Source organism: Ochotona curzoniae, unplaced genomic scaffold, assembly GCF_017591425.1.
Source record: "Ochotona curzoniae isolate NIBS_2020 unplaced genomic scaffold, NIBS_Ocur_1.0 patch372, whole genome shotgun sequence".
Lineage (NCBI taxonomy): Eukaryota > Metazoa > Chordata > Mammalia > Lagomorpha > Ochotonidae > Ochotona > Ochotona curzoniae.
This window is the reverse complement of record NW_024466942.1, coordinates 85,096-104,112: the sequence shown is the minus strand read 5'-3', so window position 1 is coordinate 104,112 and position 19,017 is coordinate 85,096. Positions and strand designations below refer to the sequence as shown.

The window sequence follows — 19,017 nt, the reverse complement described above, 5'->3', positions numbered from 1 at the left end:
CTTCAAGCCTGATGAAGGTGATTCACCATGGGGAATAGATGTCACCATGAGTAACACAAGACTTGTCTCTTCAAAGACAACCAAGAGGTATGTCTTAGACAGTTTTGGCAAGATTTTCCATACACTTTGAGAGGTTGATAAGAAAAGTTTCCAGAAATTGCTGCTTTCTATTTACCAAAGCTTGATAGGCTTTCCATCAAGTAGTAGAATTATCTCTGGCAGAGAATTCGAGGGAAACAATCATGGCTCACATAACCTCTCCCTTTATAATATAAATATAATGTGCAAAGAATTTCTTGTTGCATCTGCTGTTGTGGATGCGCATAGCTATTAAGTTGAAGTTAAGGTTTCCAAATTCAGTATACTTGGAGCAATTTCTTTTTGTCATTTGCTGGTAAGCGAATATGTGATGCAATTCATTTAGTTTGTATCAAAAGCAATTTCGTGACAAGACCTGCCAACCTTTTACAACGTGTATTTTGCTAGAATAGAACGAAGTATTTCTTAAGTAATAAGCAATATTTTGAGGAAGAATGTTTGTTTTCTGTGGTAATAGGTAGCACTGAAAAGCAAAGGTGGACAGATAAGTTAGGTTTGAGGTAACAAAACGGATGGAATTCATGTTTTAGAAAAGCTAGGGTAAGTAAACCTCACTGGGGTTTCTAGTTGAGGGTCTTATGGAGCTTCTCATGGTCAGTGTGCCATGTGTTTCTCTAAGTGGCAGGAATAGAGATTAGAGCTGAAGTTTTCCAGACATGTTTGTTTTGACCCTCCCACCTCCACCTCAGCTGTTGCATGGTACTTTTCTCCGTGGAGCTGAGCCTGGGAGATCAACTGTGCCCGGTGCCTATGAGGGCTGTTTCTCTTGACAGAATTTTCACTTAAGGGAAAGCCAAGGACATTTTTACAAGATTAATGGAAGATTAAATATTACCTAAGGAGAAGTCAGTGTTATCATTAACCTCTTCAGATGATGTATTGTTTTGAATGAAGTTGTATTTTAGATAATTAGTTTCATTATTCACTAGCGGGTGCTTTTTTATGTCCAACATTGATATGCTGTGGCTTTGTAGATGTCAGTTTATTGTAGGACTTTAGTAACCAAACTGATAAATTTGAATTGTATAGAATCTTGAAATTGGCTAAACTGATATTAAAAAGCTTTTTTGAGAATTGTATATTTTAACGATACAAGTAATGATGCCTACCACAATATAGTGCAGTGATTATTTTTCCAAAGTTGTCTCAGTATGTGATATGCATTGAAGAATGTACAAATAACTAGTAAAGTTGTGATAATTGACAAAATGACCAAAATTCAAAGAGGATGTTGATCATTTTTGAAATACAGATGTTTTTGGATTCTTAAACGATATATCAGCATGTTAATTACTGCTTCTCATGTTTAATAATGTTTACAATTAGTGTAACACTCACTGATCTAAGATTAACAGTCATAATTAATTCAGGATAGATTCTTTCAAGTGGTACAAAAGGCTTTTCATAGTAAATTACTAGCCTCTAATCAGCTCATATAAAGTAAGTAGATTTTACAATGAGAGAAGTATGCGTATGTCTCATAAAACATTTAAATTTATGTTAGTGAAATGGGTTTGAATGATCCAGATTCACTGTATCCAATCAGAGTTATATCTGACATTCCAGTGACAGCTTTATTTAAGTGGAGTTAAGGAATCTGTGATAACAGGCTTTTGACTGTGATGTCTTAAGTGTTATAGCTGAGTAATTTTCCAGGAATCTTGAAGTCCATTTCAAGCTATCTTATGAATGAATTGAGTTAATGACAGACAAATACACTTTCTCTTTTGAATTTCTTAACCAGTTTAAAGAAGGTTGACTTTCAAAGTCCATAAAATTGAATTCTGCACGAGAACATGTTCTTTACACTTGTGAGGCTAGCCGGGACAGACCTCTGGGATTCTGTTCCACTCACTCACACACTGTTGAGATAAGGAGAGTGAAGGGTGAGCTAAATAGAAGGGGAGCAGGGCAAGGTCATTCCTGCTACAGTGTCTGAAGCACCAGGAGCTCCAGGGCAGTGTGGGGCATAAAAGATCCTACACTAGTAATTGAAAATAACACGCAGTTTGGAAGGGTAAAAATGAAGGTCCCTGTACTGGAGGATGTAAAAGATGAAACTGAAGAGGAAAAAATAGGGGAAGGAGAAAATGAAGACAAGGTGAGTGAGAAAGCAGCAGCTCCCTAAGCATGATAGTTGCTTCTTGAAGTTGGTGATGAGAAAAATGCTCTTTTTTTTTTTCCAACAGGTGTTCATGCAGCCGGTTATTGAAGACCTGAGCATGAAATTGGCTAGAAAATGCACCAGACTAATTAGTGATGTAAGTGGTCTCAACAAGATTTGCCTTGTTTGACATAATGTGTGTGCTACATTACCTACTCTGTTATACACCATGTTTTGTTGAGCTGAGATGGCCCAGAAACCATCCGTTAAAACACAGTTGTTTTCACATCCTTGTACTAAGTCCAAAACTGTCGAGAGCTTCCTGCAAGGTCACCTATTCAGAGAACCTCTCCTGGAGCAGGTCTTTTCTTTCTTCCTTCTAGAATTCTGTCCCTTAGGAATTTTGCTGACACACTAACATGAAATCCCAGGGCACTGATTATGGAACATATTCTGTTGAAAAGCTCAAGGAATTTTAAATTATTATAATAATGGAATTTTTGTCTGAAGAGGAACTGTATTTTAATGAATCGTTTTTGTGTTTGGGGGGCCGTATGAAGGAAGAATCTGACGAATGCATTTGTTTTCCAAATGAAAAAAAAATGTGTATATCGATATGCTTAATAGCATTTGTGTAGAAGTTAGGGTTCATGGATTACTGAACTGCATGTTAACAACCCTGATCTAGATGCTGCTGGATCAGGACCCATTTTTAGGACTGTTTTTTGAAACTTGGGTTGTTTCCATTTCAGGGAAACCTTAGAATTATTGGCATGTTTGTCTGTATACAGATTTGAATGTATAGTCTGGAATTCTAGAAGTACGAGGAGACAGTGCATCTCCCTGGGGAGGAGGACCTCTGGGACAGAAGGAAGATGGTGTCCTGGAACGTGAAGGTGTGCCCGTGTCTTCCTGTCTTCCTTCAGGAGGAGGGTACATCTTGGCTGTTTCTGACGTTTTTGAGCAAAGTGATTGGAATGTTTCACAGATGCCTATTTCCATAGGAAGGCCATGATGGGATGTGGAGTAGTATGCTGGTGCCTTCTCTGAAGTCAGACGGAGTGGACTCAGTAGTAATGTGGAGAAGTTATATAACCTGGTAGGGCTCAGAGCCCCAAGTGTGGTGTTCCAGTCGTAAGATTAAATAAATAACAGGAAATTGTAAGTAATACAACTAAAATGCAAAGTGAATTTTTGGAACACCATGGTACTTACCAAATGTTAGCTGCTCTCATGTACTTCATCTGCAGTGTCTGCATCTATTCAATCACTGTTGTGTGTCAAACTCTGTACTGCCTTCTGGTTTGTGAGAGAGAGCCTACGAATGGTGGTGGGAATTATACTCCTCCCCCATGTCTGACATATGCTGTAATCAACATTTGCATTGAGTGTCTCTACAAAGTAATATCTTAAAGCTGTTAATGATAGTCATACAGTACTGTACGCATGCTTCTTACACTACAAAGATGATGGCAAAATGGCAGCAGCAACAGTAACAACAGTATCAGCAACAACTAAGATTAGTTGAGTGTTATGTGCCGCGCACAACAGCTTATCAGGGAGCTTCTATCAGTCTTCCCATTTCAGAGGTGATGAATTGGAGGAACAGAGAGGTTGGATAACTTGTGGGGCGCGGTTATACGTTGGAGGAGGGAGTGGGACAGAAAGCCCTCTCTTGCACTGGTGCAGGAGCTCTCACCGTAGTTTTCCATGGAAAGTTTAACTTAGCCTTATTAGCATTATTATTCTTGTACTCACATTGGTCTTTCAGTCTTGCTGCTCCACCTTCAGATGTCATATCTTTTCTGCCTTTGCTATGTTTTTATTCAGGTGTAATTATAACTGAACTAAATTGTGTTCCATAAAATTAGGACTAGTGGAAACTCAACGTAGAAGGTGATTTTGTTTGAGTTGTTTTGGAAAAGATTGTCAGTGATTTTAAAATTTGACCTGTGACAAGGCTTGATGGACTTACTCACTTGGTAAAAACAGAAGTCCTGTAAAGGTGCTGCTCAGGACACCCACATCCCGTGTCAATGTGCCAATGCTGGAATTCCAGCTCTGCTTCCCAGAGCAGCTTCTTGTTCCTACACACTGTGGAAAGTAGCAGGGAAAGGCTCAAGCTGTTGGGTCCTCATCACCCACATGGGAGACCAGCACTGAATTCCTGGTTTCATTCTGGCCCAACCCTCGTTGTTCCAGGCAGTTGTGGGGAATGAACCAGGGATGGGAGATCTCTCTGTGTCTGTCAGAGATCTGTGTTTATCAGCTCTCCCAAGCAAAAAATAAATCATATTGCTAAAAAAAAAAAAAAACAGCCAGCTATACATGCTGAGGATGAAGCCACACAGCCAAGGCTTGGCTGCTCTAACTTCCTTTCTGTGTCCCACTGTGTGCCCTATTCTGTGTCACACCAGCCTGCACTGTAGAGTCTGTGGTCCAGAGGAAGAGCTTTTCCGATGCTGCCAGGCTAGTTACGAGAGGAAATGTTGTCTGAGCTTTGGTCTGCTAAGCCTGGAGTTGGGTCTGTAGTCAGTCCTGCTCTATCTCATTATTCAGATGAGGGGGGAGGCTTTTACGGGTTTCTCTTCACAGAGTAGCCTTTATCATCCTCATGTCCTTCCTCATTGTAATTATCCTCTTAAAGCTGAGTCCAGCCTTCCTGTGTCTTTATGAGGTTGTACTATCCAGGGCTGTGCCCAGCAGTCGTGGATGGCCCATGATTAGGAGGAGAACAGCACAATAGTTTAACATTTAATACCTCCTTTAAAGTATTTTTAGGATTTTCTCTGAAAAGCAATGTGATAGACAGGAAAAGACCAGGATCTCCCATCCTCTGGTTCACTCCTCAAACATTCCCATTGTGTGAGACTAGACCAAGATTGATGCCAGCAGCTGGAAACTCAATCCAGGTATCCCAAGGGGTGGCAGGGACCTAATTACTTGGGTCGTCACTGCTGTCTCCTAGACTCTGCATTAGCAGGAAGCTGGAGCTGGGACTCAAACTCAGGCATTGATGTGGGCTGCGGGCATCTTAATCACTAGGTTCAACACAGGCCTCATGCATGCAACACCCTTTGGGGTCGTTTCTCAGACTTGAGTGCTGCAGGAAGCCATGCTCAGTTCCTGTTGTATAGCAGAGCCATCTTTAGCCTTCATTTCTCACTTGTAGCTGATAGTTTGGTTTTGTTTGGTGATATTCCTCTTCTCTGAGAAGAGAACATCTTGAAGTATCATTTGTAGGGCAGTTTTGGAAGAGGCAAACTCTTTTAACTTTTCTTTACTGTGGAAGAATTTTATTTCATTTTCAAAGACAAAAGAAAGCTTTGCTGGATATGTTATCCTAGGCTAACAATTTTTTTTCTTTTAGGATCTGGAATGTGTTACTCCATTCTCTTCTTGCCTGGAGAGTTTCCTGTGAGAGATCTCCTGTGATTTTAATTGGCATTCCTTTATATGTCAATTGATTTTTTCATGTGCACATTTCAGGATCTTTTCCTTGTGTTCAGTTGAAGAGAGCTTGATGATCATGTGTCTTGGTGAAGATCGCTTTTGGCTTTTGATCAAGCCTGTTGGGAGTTCTGTGCCCCTCCTGGATGTTGTTTCCCAATTCTTTCTCTAGATTAGGGAAATTTTCTTTTATTATTTCATTAAATATATTTGTAAAACCAGTTTCTCTTTCTGCACCTTCTGGGACTCCCATAACTCTTATATTTGGCCTCTTCTTGTACTAGTAAGTTTGAAGTGTTTTCACCTCACAAGTGGTGGATCCAATCTGTAGTCTTCTCCCTCTTGCCTGGCCCTTTAGAGAGTTTCTGAGATTTTTCTTTTGCCATTTATGATTTCAGTCTCGCAGGGAGCCTAGGGTCATCAGCAGATCAGTGGACTTGGCTGTGCCCTCCCCTTTCTAGGATGTGAACGGAGATGGGTTGGAGATGAGCCCCAGCGGCCTGCACTGTTCAGAATTCTCAGTAGAGAGGGTTATTGATTTGTCCAGGTCAAGTGGCTTCGCCTTAGGGATCAATACAAAGCTTCTTCCTCCTGCCCTCTCTACCTCCCTTCCTTTCTTCTTTTTTATTCAGTTAAGTTTTGGCCCTGCCCAGTTTCTACTTTGCGTTCGCTCTGCTCACAGTATGGTGTTTCCCTCTGTGCAGCCCCTTTCCAATTTTGAAAGACCCGGGCCTCTGAAGCAGTCTCTTTTGTTTTCCTGGCAACTCCCCAGATATACTCTCTCTGTCGGTCAGTTCTGTTTGCCAAAAAGCTGGGCAATTTCTCAAGTAAATTAAACCTTTCTATTCCAAGAGGAATCCAGAGTCAGGGACCTACTATCTTCCTTACAAGTAACTAAAAATACTGGGCACAATGGGTGTTAGCAGGTTTCTTGTAAGCTAGTACTTTAGAGCCTTCTTTAGAGGAAGTGTGGCTACATCTGCGTGCAGTGTTTTGGGTTCATGGGCTTTAAGGGTGTCGGGTTGTATGGCAGCAGGAATGATGCTTTCCAGGCAAATGAACATTGGTTGCTGTGGACAAATCTTTCCAATGCTAAAAATATCACATTCTGTGGATACCTCTAGAGAAAGCTCAAACTGTGTTAGGAAACCTGGCAGGGAGACCTCAGCCGTGATCTGCTGAGCTAAGAAAGAGTAAGGGAGTCCCAGTTCTTTCCATCAGGGTTTCTTGGATTTTATGTTTCATTTGTGAAAACTTTGGGGACAGTTTCAATTAAGGATGCTTGATACTTTCCAATTCTTCCTCAAATATCCTCAGAGGTTTCTGTCGCTAATTTCAAGCTCATCAAAGAAAGCTTGATCAGGAAGAGGAAAGAACATTGAATTCATTTAACTCTGGCATTAGCAGAGATGTTGTAGGATTAGTGGGTAAGGTCAGAGGAGAAAAATGAAAGTTTGGGAAGGGGTATCTGATTATCAGAAAGTCATCAACTTTTTTTTAATCATTTTGAGAATGTGCTGGAATGTCTGTTGTTTATGATTGCAGATAAATGAAAGTAATAGAAAACCCTAAGACTGTGGCTTATCAGTAGGTGTTTGGATGTTCCTGTCTCTTTCTCTTTCTCTTTCTCTTTCTCTCTCTCTCTCTCTCTCTCTCTCTCTCTCTTTCACACACACACACACACACACACACACACACACACACACACACAGCGTGGAGGTAGGTGATCCAGACTTGGTACAAACTGGAAAAGATTCACCATTGTCTCCTGGTTGGAGGTAGGCACCTGGGCATCGCAGGCTTATCAGTTCCTGAAGAGTAACATGGCTACGGCTGGTTTAGAACAATTTGCCTCCAAGGGCTGGGGCAGAGGTCTGGCTATTTGTGTGGATGCTTTGAGGATCTACTAGTAGGTGAGAAGGGAAATGGCCAGACAAACTTTCTCATATATGAGGTCAACTAAGAGTGTAAGTCATTGACATGGTTGTGACAGGAAATAGCTATCCATTCATTTTATCTTCTTTAATTCATTTTCTTGGTGAGTAGAATTCACTTTGATGCATTACTTCTTATTCCAGCACAGGAAAACTCATCGGTAACATTTCTTACTTGAAAACTTAAGATCATTTGCCTATAGTCATTTATATTATAAAACAAGAATGTATAATTTCTGACAAACTTTGCAACAGGAATGGTTGTCTATTTCTGTGTCTACCCCTAAGATACTGTTTGGCATATCTTTTAAATAAAGATCGAAGAGAGAAGTGGAGTCCCCAAGACGACAGTGTTTGCCTGCATAGCAAAGGAAGTGAGCATTTCCCCTTATCCAACACTCCTGTCTGAAACATTCCACTTTATCAGCCCTGTGGCCGTCAGCACACACCACTGCATTCCATTGTGGTGAGGGATGTGAATGTGATGGGGAAAAGATGGTGGCAAGCGATAAAAATAATGAGTCAAACTTAAGCCTAATGATAGGTTATTTTCTCTCACACTTAATTATATAACAGACTTTTTTCCCCCTCCTTATGATCAAAATAGCCTACTATTTATCATACTGCCATTAACGGTTTAATTACTAGTGGCTGAGGACGGTGATTTGCGGGAACCTAAAATTATGGCTAATCTCTGAGAAGAAAAAAAGTAATTTAGTGCTCAGATAAGATAAATATGTTCTCATGTTGATTTCATGAATAAAGCAATGTTTAATGTGGTAGGCATCTAATATCTAGGAGTCACAGCAGTGAAATATGGTATTTGGAAAGAACTTTACTTAACATGTTTGTGTCTGCTTGTACTGCAGGTCAAATAATGCCCCTAAAGTCAGTTTTGCATATGGCAAAATGTCCTTGCAACATTAGTGTGTAACACCCGTATTAATCTTGTCCTTTAAGAACCAGGGGCTACATACAACTTGCTTTTGGGTTCTAATTAGGAAGACCATATAATTTATCATATGAGTTGGGACACTCTTTCCAGCCCGAGTGTTTACAGTCTTGGGCAGATAAACATGGCTTTAAATTTAGCAAACTGCTTGCTTCCTCTTAAAGGGTCCTGGGTTGGTCTCCCCAGTTTTGAACTCCTGCAGCCTTTAGTGAGATAGTAGGATTGCAGATCCGTTCCTTCTGTGAGTCCAGATTTCTCTGAAGCCCACTTGCCTTTTTAGCATCTTCCTGCAGAGCAATAACTCCAAGTTCTCCCCAAGAAGGAGGGTGTGAGTCCTTTTATTTGTGAGTCTGGGAGAAGAAATGGGCTCAGCAAAACGTCTCTGGGTTTCTTCTGGCTCATCTGCCTACCCACAGCATGGGGGAATTGTAGAGTGGTTTCCAACGTGTAGCATCAGCTTTCAGGGCAGGTTTGTCTCACTAGCAGGGGGATAAGGGATGCTGGAGAGGACTGTGGATGCTCATAAATTGGGCAGGTTTGACTTGGGATTTAATTAATGACAGAAGCCCTATTATGGCCAATTGAAGCCCATTCCTCTAATCTAGCATACATAGGTAACAACATTGGTAGTAATCTTCATTTAATTTCTACCTCTACTTAATTGGTTACATCTGTCCTGATGACTTTGTTTTCTACCTCAAGGTAGGCAGCTATGCTTCCGCTTGGCCATAGGCATAACTGTTATGGCCAAGAGCTTACATGTAGCAATAAGTTTAAGGCACTGTAGGAGTGAGGTGGTGCATGTTAGAAAATCACGGGCAGGCTGGGCAGCAAGGCCCATTGTCTGCAGCCCAGCATCCTGGAAGTTGATCCTTCACCACTTCAATACCCTTGCTCATCTGTAGGGAAGTCTTCATCACTAAGGCTCTTCCATTGAGAAGTCTGGGCAGGGAATCTCTGTATGGGACTGGAGGAGCGTTCCACATGTAAGTGTTCATTGCAGAAAATGAGCTTTATCAAGTAGCTTGTTCTATTCAAAAAGATCCATTATAACTATAATTTTCTAATGTTACATGCTTCTCCTTTCCAGATCCATTATAAAGAAGAGCATAAGAAGTCAAAGGACAAGTGTACATTTGTGCCTGACACACCTTTGCTAAATCATGTAAAACAAATCAGTGCTTTTATTTCTGAGGTAAGCTTCCCCAAACCTGCCAAGTGGCTTGCAGGTTTTTTTTTTCTATTTATTGAGGAAAGTCTGTGCATTACATTAGTATCTAATTCTGATAACATAAGATTGTATATAAAGGATTTGTTTATTTGAAAGGCAGATTGTTAAGCAGGTGACACTACACACACACACACACACACACACACACACACACACACACACACAGAATCTTCTGTCCACTGGTTCATTCCCCAGATGTCCACAATAGCCAGAGCTGAGCCCACCCCAGCCAGGGGCCAGGAACTCCATCCAAGACTGCTATATGGGTGGCCAGAACCAAGTAAATGGGCCATGGTCTGCTACCTCCCAGACACATTATCAGGAAGCTAGATTGGAATTTCAGAATAACTGAGACTCTAACCAAGCTCTCTGATATGGGATAGCGTGTCCCCAAGTTTCAGTTTAGTGTGCTGTGTCATAACATGGGCCCAAATGGTGTATTTTGTTTTGTACTGTATGTCTGTATTTTGACTCCCAGCCTGTATCATTTTTTATAGAATTGCTCTTAAGTAGGTATATCTTATAGACTTTTTATAGAATTGCTCTTAAAAAGGGATATTTTAAAATCAATAAACAGAAAATACTGCGGAAATTTTTCACTTTTGAAGTTCCATTATTTTATTTCCTAATTGGTGTACTAGAGATAAAGAATTAAATATGAAAGTAAAACTTACTAGCTGATTCCCTAAGGTGTTATATCTTTAACAACATTAATTCTTTTTGAGTGGAATAAAATTGAGTCTGATGGAGGCGGACCCCTGTGATGAAACCACAGTGTGAGGAATACCCTGATTCATCTTGCAGCTCAAGTCAGATGGATTTTCTTAGAGGGCAGTCGGGGTTGCGGTTTGCGTTGTGTTACACAGCACAATGTTAGCAGTGATTTCTGAGTAGAGACACCATTGTTATCTGTGAATGGATCATACAGAATAAAGTTGAATGAGTAAAATAGTGTTTAAATGAGTGACCTCTAGTGTTCCTCGTGCTGTATTGGAGGAAAGTCAATGTAATGTTTTTCCCTGTTATTTCTGCTAAGTTGGGGGTGAGGGGAACTTAAGGGAAGTTAGTGCATTTTCTATTATTAAGTGCCAAAGTAAACCAATCGGTCTTTGAGATGGATGTTGTAGACCCATTTATATGGTGTGGAAGAACTCAACTCTAGGTTAGTCGGCTCTTTTTTTGTGTGGGAATTCTTGCCGTTCTTGTTGATTGATTGCTTTCCCTGGAGGACTGCAAAGGAGAAAAAAACTAGAAGTGGGCAATCTACTGTGTTTCCCTGACCCTAACTTTCCCAGGAGGAAATGGTGAGGGAGTGTTTGCTTTCCGATAATGATCGTGCTGGTGCTGGGTTTGAGATGGTGCAGATGGGGGGCGGGGCGGGGTGGGAAGGTGTACCCTTCTGCCCGTGGGGGCAGCAAGACATTGAGAGGACCTGAATAAGAAGACTTGCCCTTTGTGTTGAGGTTCTGGACACTGAATTTTCATGATTTGTTGTTTTCGAGAATTATGTAAATAGTTCATTGTCAGACTGCTTATATATAAAAATAAATGAAGCTGCCAATACACTCACAATTGATTGATCATTGTGGTATTGAGAGTCTCATTTCAAGTTTCTTCTGTGACAGACAGGGCCTACTTCTGTATGTTTAGCAGGTCGAGTATGCAAAATTAAAACGGCCTGCAGATTTGTAAACCTATTCTCTTTCTGAAGAAAGTTCTTGTTCGTTTCATATTCACCTCTTTTAAAAGAAGCAATGTTTATTTCTCCCTCCACTTCTTTCTTCCTCTAGGCAAAATATAAAGGCACCACTAAGGCGGACCTTTCAAACTCTCTTTATAAACAGATGCCAGCCACAATCGACAGCGTCTTTGCGAGAGAAGTCACACAGCTGCAGAGTGAGGTAGGTGCGCTGTCCTTGGTCACTAGGTAATTATATAGGTCAAATGTGTCACCTCATCTAAGGTCTTTAGCATTTTACCCAAAGTTGTTTATCTTGGACATTAACTACTGGCTGAGAATTGGCAGCAGCTGGCTCACGTGCTGTTCAAAGTTGCTAGTGAAATCGCAGCAAATGAAGAGCATGTGCACATTTCTGATCGGCAAAGGCAGCTGTTTTCTGAGTCCCATTTATGGCTATTTATTTATGGGGGTGTATTTTCATTGTGTGTGGACAGGGAGCATAGATGAAATCCTCATAGCAAATACTAAACTCCCGAGCAGAGGACACTTCAATAGCTTGCAGCAAGTCACATAAGCAGATGCTAATGAGTCGTGTTTCCACAGGCCTGTGCTCCTTCGAGCTGTTAGACAGGTGTTATATGGTCTCCGTTGCTGTGCATTGGGTTTTATCATTTTGCACTTGAGAAGGCTTTTTCTTACTGGAAACTGAGTTACTGGAACTCAAAGACAGCTTTGAAACTGGTTTGCGGATGATTGTACAGTGATGTTGGGAGTCCTTGTCCGGGCTGCCTCAGGCCAAGGTTTGCTGAGACTTTTGAACACTGGGTGCTCAGGCATTGCAAGGACAAGCTCTGTGAGAATCTTCATTTTGGTTTGTGGATTCACAGATTCAGTGGTGCTGATCAAAGCCTACTAAAGCGCATTTACCTGCAGAGTATGTAGGAGATATACTGCAAGTTAATCATATGTGCACACCTTATACCAGGGCACTTCAAAAAGTTCATGAAGGTAGAATTGAAAAATATGTTTATTTTAAGGTGAAGATTTTTCACATCAATATGTATGAGAAGTCTGCAAAAAGTTCATGTGAAACGTGATAAACTACACACGGAATTCAAAGCCTTCTTAAACCAAAATTAAATTACCTTTTGATTCTATTTTCCACAGACTCTTGGAAATACTCTCATATATGCTGATATGAGATATAAAAGTGATCCAAGATCTAACATGTAAGGCAATGATATATTGCTTTTGTAAGCATCTTTATATATGAATATATATTCTAAATGCCCTCCAATTTCAGGTGTCTGGTACCACTGCAGTCTTAGTTCTGTACCAGTATTCACCTAGGGAAATGCTTCACAATAAGGCAGATTTTAAGAAACCAAATTTATCAGAAAATTTATTAACTTGACATAATTTTCCATTAGCTATTTTAAGGTAGAAAATTAATATGATAAATTAAAGTTCAGCTGCCTCCAATTTGATGTAATCTTAATTCTAAAGTGGTGCTTAGTAGAAGCTATAAATGAAATGACTATTTTAATGCTGTAAGTTGAAAATTACATAGCCTTTTAAAGAAAGAGTGCTTTGAAAAATTGCATTTGATGACTTGCTAGCTCTATGATAACCTATAAAAGGATCTGCTGCATTGATTATTTTTATAAACTCACAGGTGAGATGGTTGCTTTAAAACATTAATAAATCAGATGTCCATCAAAAATGAGATAGGCCTGTGCTGGTTGTTGTCTCATGGAATCTTTCCTGTGGCATTAAACACTTGCCATCTACTACATTCCTCTTTTATTTCCTCAAAACTATGTTAAAAATGTGATAAAAATGAGGATGAACTTTCCCAAGTTGAATGGCAGTCCTTAAAGATGTTCCTGTTTAACACAAATACTTACTGAAAGTACAAAGATATGTTCATCAGAATTTGATATGCTGATGGAGTATACTGTTGGGCAGATTGTAACAAGATGAATTATACAATGAATAAGGTGAAGTGATGTAGCTGAGGATGGGTAATCAACCAAGAAGCAAGATTGTGTTCTCACAGTGTATGACCATTGCATGCATTGTAGCATGTGGCATGTGGGAGCTGAGAGCCTGAATAGACTCAAACAGTTCTAGTCAGGATTGAGTAGGCTATTGTGGGCGCCTGAAGGAAGGACTGGATGGTAAGATAGATTTGGGTTGAAGAGAGAATCTTCACTGTTCAGGATTCACCACCTCAGTCTGAATAGGTCCCTGTGGAGGGACAGACCCCGTGAGCTGCCTCCCTGATTCTAACCTCTGTGTTGTGACCTCAGGGCTGTTTCCATATGGCCGTACAGGTGCAGCTGTGAGGTGGCCAAAGAGCTTTCAAAATACAGAGTCGTGTGCAAAACTGGCTGGGGAGTGTGAGGGAATTTAAGCATTGATAGTTGCGCTGGATAACTTTACTTGGACAATAGCATTTAATGCTTTTTATGGTTGAAAACTATAGTTATCACTTTAATGGAATGTATTATTTAAGTTAAACCCAATTCTGTTTATGAAAACCTAGAAGGAGTTTAACTCCATGAAAATGTTTCATAAACTCACTTATTGGTCCAGTCAGTGAACGGTTGTTGTATTTCTATGTGCGGTTCACAGCAATAGGCAGAGGATATTTGAAGAACAAACACACATATTAGATACTGACATGGCCCTCAAAGAGGTCATGCTGATAAAAAATTCTTTCTTCGGTTTAACCACTGCAGTTTAATGGATAAGAATTTAAAACACCTCTGAAAGAATCAACCATTCTTTTTATTGTTGAAGGTTGCCTACAAGCAGAAACATGATGCTACCAAGGGAATTTCAGATTATGCCCACATGAAGGAGCCACCTGAGATCAGACATGCCATGGAGGTCAACAAGCGCCAGAGTAATGTAAGGAATCCCAATTCTGATGATCTTCTCGGAAACTGTAGTTAACTCACATCAGGGCATGTGGTTGCTGTGTTGAAATTTAATTATGATGACATTTGTAATCAGAGAGGACCATGACATTTCTTGCCAGAGGTACATCTGAATTGTTTGTTCCCTTCAAATTGGCATGCATTTTAGGAAACAAGAAAAAAATTAATTTTTGAAAGGTAGAGTAACAGAGAGATGAATTAGAGGCACGGATAGAAAAGTTGGGGGAGAAGAGAGGAAAAGAAGAGAGAAGAGGAAAGAAGAGAGATCTCCCATCCACTGGGCTACCCTCCAAGTGGCTACAATGACCCAGGGCTGTGCCAGGCTGATGCCAGGAGCATCCTGGACTTCCACATGAATGGCAGCAGCCCAAGTAATTGGACCATGTTCTGCTGCTTTTCAAAGTGTGTTAGCAGGGAGCTGGATGGAAAGTGAAGCAGCCAGGCTGGAACCTGAACTCCATTTTAGGATGCTAGTGTTGCAAGTTGTGGCTTAATATGCTGAGCCACAGCATCTTCCCCAAGACATGGGACATTTTGTTTTATAGAAGACAAGGGTGGATTCTTTGGATCTATTTAATTAGTAGCATTTTCAGAGCTTTCTTAATTTTATATGGAAGCTGATTTACACACTAGATTCGAAAAATGCCTTGGAAGAAACAGCATTTAGAAATTGGTCATCTATGGAAGAGTCTTTCAGAAACACGAGGCAGATTATATTCCACTTCTGCGCTTTTAAAGCATTTGTGGGAAGCAAATTGTCATACATAAGCCCCTGTGGGGAGGATAAAATCAGGAAATGCCTACTGGCTGGCTTAGCATGAGCTAAGAGAGGGAAGTTAGCCTTGAGAATATGAGTTTCTTCTTAGGTTGTATGTTTCCAAATTCATGGAGATTTTTATGCCTTTGCTCAGTTATCACCACTACCTTAGTGGACCAGAAGAACCTTCCCATCCTGACCCTATATGGGAAGATTTTGTGTTCTCAGCAAGTAATCTACTTCTGACTGAGCTCAAATTAAAAGTTCTAGCCTCGTGGAGTTAAAAAACTCAACTCCCATTTTTTTTTTAAGAAAAATTCAGACATCTTTGCTACCTCTCACTCTGTGCAGCCATTAGTTCTCATCCTGAGTGACACTGCTCGCTGCCTCTGGACTCCAAGCCCAGATGTGCCATGTATCTTGGATGGGGGTGGCCACAGTTATCTGGTACTAAATTGCAGTGGGTCAGTGTTTAGATTAAAAATGGACTAAAGCTTTTCATCTTATACCAAATACATGGACTTATCCCAGTGCCAAAGCACTGTTCTTAAATGGTTTGGGATTGATGAGAGACAAGAAACTGTGCATCAGTAATCCTTAGTGGGCTGTTTTAGGGGAAGGCTTGGTGAGCATTGTTTGCTCACAGAATGAGTGTAATAAGCACAGTAAGTACCACTACTAAGTGCAGCCATGACGAAGGAACTGTGCCAAGACTTTAGTCATTTCCATTTCTCACAGAAACCCTGTCCTCACTCCCATTTTGTAGATGAGGAAAATAGAATCAAGGAGTCAGACTCCCGAGTCTGCTCTTGTTATCGCTGCCTTGCTGCCTCCCTCTCAAAGGTCACTGGTGATTTGTGGAGATTTTAAATGGACTGTTTAAAATGGGGAGCAAAAGAGGTTATCATCAGAATTCAGATGCACCACAGGAAAGAACAACCATGGCACCCGGAGTTTCCTCTGTTTTGATGCTGAACAGACTTTGAATCCCTACAAAAGCTTGTGGGTTAGAAGGTGGGCTGAGGCAGGAGCTGGGGCTGGGTGGATCCCCGGAGGCCCTTTCCAACTCTATAATTCAATGAAATTCAAATACAGAAGTTCCTTATCATAGGACTAGGCTTATTATTTTAAGTCTGCCTTTTCTTTTAAAAGGTCTTTGATTGAAGGATTGAGGGAATAGAGTACAAAGCCCTTTTCTCCTCCATTCAATACTGTGTACTTAAGGGAGAAAGATGTGTTTACTTTTACTCCTCTGCCAACTAGGCTCAACCTTTACATGCAAAGTTTGTACATATAATAGGATTTAGAAAGTGTTTAAGACTATTTACTCAGATTTCAAGTGAGAATGATATTTGTATTCTACCTGTGAAGTAGTTGATATTCCCCTGGAGTCAGGCCACTTAGAATAATACATTTGTTGTCCTTACAATATGAAATTTAAACACAGGTCTGTAAAGCCGCAAGGAGAGTTAGGACTTGGAACAGTGGATGCAGCTACACGCTTCTCATAGCAGACAAAACCACATCTTTCCGCAAACCCCAGCCTACTGACACTTATCTTGGAGAACTTCTGAACTGAGCCTGCTTTCCAGCTGTGGGATGCCACTTGCACTGTGACTGTATGGGCTCATTAGTGTAGAATAAGGCTGCGTCTTCATAGTGAATCTGATTTAGGTAGAAACAAGGAGAGTCCGATGTCTCTGATGACCTTTTTCACGTTTCCATCGTAACCAACTTACCTTTCTAGGGTCTGTGGGAGAACCATGACATTGAGACAGTTGTGGTTCAGACCTTTTAACGTCTGCCTCCTTTCTGGTCAAATCTTTTAATTAGAATGATCATCAATGGGCCAAAGGAAATGTTTTTCTTGCATCTGCTTCCTCTCCTTTACACATGTAATAGTGGGAATAAGTAGAAGGTGATGGAAAGAGCATTCCTTGTGATTTGGACACCTAGATTCTCACCTCTGGCTAGCTGAGAGCTTCGATCTAAACCTTCTATGTTTTAAGGGGTGTACCTGTGCCGCTACGCTGGAGACTGTTCTCTTATGTCGTCCCCAAATTTAGTGATCTCAAAACAAGATGACATTAATTTCTGACAGTGTCCTCGATAAGAGCATGTATATCATGGATTTGGGGTCAAATCGTGGTTAAAATGCTTGCTTAGAACACACGTTTGTGGTTGTTGGGTTCGACACTATTACATGTGAGTCTCAAAGTTTGAGTGTTAGATTTGTCAGCTTCCTAGAGATGACATCGCATTTGTAATGCCCTTCTTTATGTGTTGCCATACATGTGAAATCCTTGAGCTTCCTATGTGTTTAAATATGTTAAATTGGGAATTTGGTTAATTCACAGTTTGTGAGTCAGTGTATTATATAGCATTTTATTACTGCAAGAAATATTTGATTTTCAGCACAGTACAAAGGTTCCTTAAACTGCATAGGTCTTCTTTTTCCCCCTAGTTTTATTTTTTTAAAGCATATTTTAAATGTTGTTTTCTCATTTAGTAGAAACTGTTTAACTGATATAGAAAAAAATGCTTGTTTTGTCTCAGTGATGTTGGACAAATTACTTCATATTGCTGAGGCTCAGTTTTCTTGCCTACAAAAGGGAGAGGATGATACCTACTCCGTGGAGGTCTCACAAGCATGAGATAATATAACAGATGTAAACTGCTCCACAGTTGAAACACTCCATGAAATATTAGGCCTGCTTGGGACACCTCCAGATTTTAAAGGCTGATTTGAGAGTTTAGGAAAACAGCTAAAAGAGATTTGATTTATAAAAGAGCCAAATCAATATAATGTTTATAGTAGAAAGTATTTAGGTCCAAAGGGCATATTCGAAAGGTTGCCGAACCTATCTCAAAAACTGATTAAAATCAACCAGTCAAAATTCCTCTGCATTTTCATGGATGAACTCTTGCCAAATTTTCTCATGCAATTAGAGAAGTTGGAGATATTCTATCGTGCAACTTTCCCCTAAAGATGGGCTTATAATCATACATTGTTAGGTCTCGTCAATCTTGATCAGCGATGTGGTGTTCAGTAGTGCTGAAGTGAGTAGAACAGGTTTTAAAGCACCAGCTCAGGTTTTGTGAAGTCACGTGGACTCTACAGATATGGGATGCGATTGGAAGGATAACTCCTCCACAGCAAAACACTGGTAATCAATTCCATCTGTATCAGAAACAAGTTTTCAGCCTTGGAACAGGAGACTTAAACGTTCTTTTCAAGCATGATCTATGCACTTGCTTAAAATTAATAAAAACTTATCAGGAGACAGAATTTCTATTCCATTAGAAAGCTAAAAAAAAAAAAATAGTAAAATGATACTGGAAAAACAATTACGATTTCCTGTGGTTCCCCAATGTGAGTTACAATATTGGCACTTCAGGATTTACTGGTTAAAAAAATTACTCGTAAAAAAAAATGGTTATTTTGTTCATCTCTTTTGCAAAATCATTAGTAATACCTGTTCTTCACAAGATGGCAGTGGTGATAAAATTAAACCACGAATAGTGAAAGTTTATCAACTCCAAATTGTAAGTAATAATAACAATAATAGTGCACTGTTCTAGATATAATTCCATTATTTTACTCTATCTCTTGGGAGATTAGAAACTTTTCTGCCTTCTTAATAGCATTAGGCCTATGTCAATTGGTACAAAGGGACTTCAGAAAACTGTGGAAAATGGAATTAAACATGCGTTTTATCTGGTACAGAAATTCTTTGAACTCCATATTCAAGTTTCTCATTATATGCATTTTTGAAGACCCATCATCTTCTATTAATGAAAAAATATTAAAGTAAATATAAATAAAGATAGAATGTCCAGGTGTGAGCATTGTGGCATGATGGA

The 19,017-nt window shown here is 40.1% G+C and overlaps 1 protein-coding gene across 1 annotated transcript in view; it reads left to right on the top strand.

The window, feature by feature from the left end:
• Window positions 1-2,054: 2,054 nt before the first annotated feature.
• Window positions 2,055-19,017, top strand: part of LOC121167468 (nebulette-like) — a 97,123-nt gene continuing 80,160 nt past the window's right edge. Inside the window, 5 exon segments of the mRNA XM_040996884.1 lie at window positions 2,055-2,200; window positions 2,289-2,360; window positions 9,630-9,734; window positions 11,561-11,671; window positions 14,257-14,367. Coding sequence (XP_040852818.1) covers window positions 2,123-2,200; window positions 2,289-2,360; window positions 9,630-9,734; window positions 11,561-11,671; window positions 14,257-14,367 — 477 coding nt within the window. The 5' untranslated portion in view covers window positions 2,055-2,122.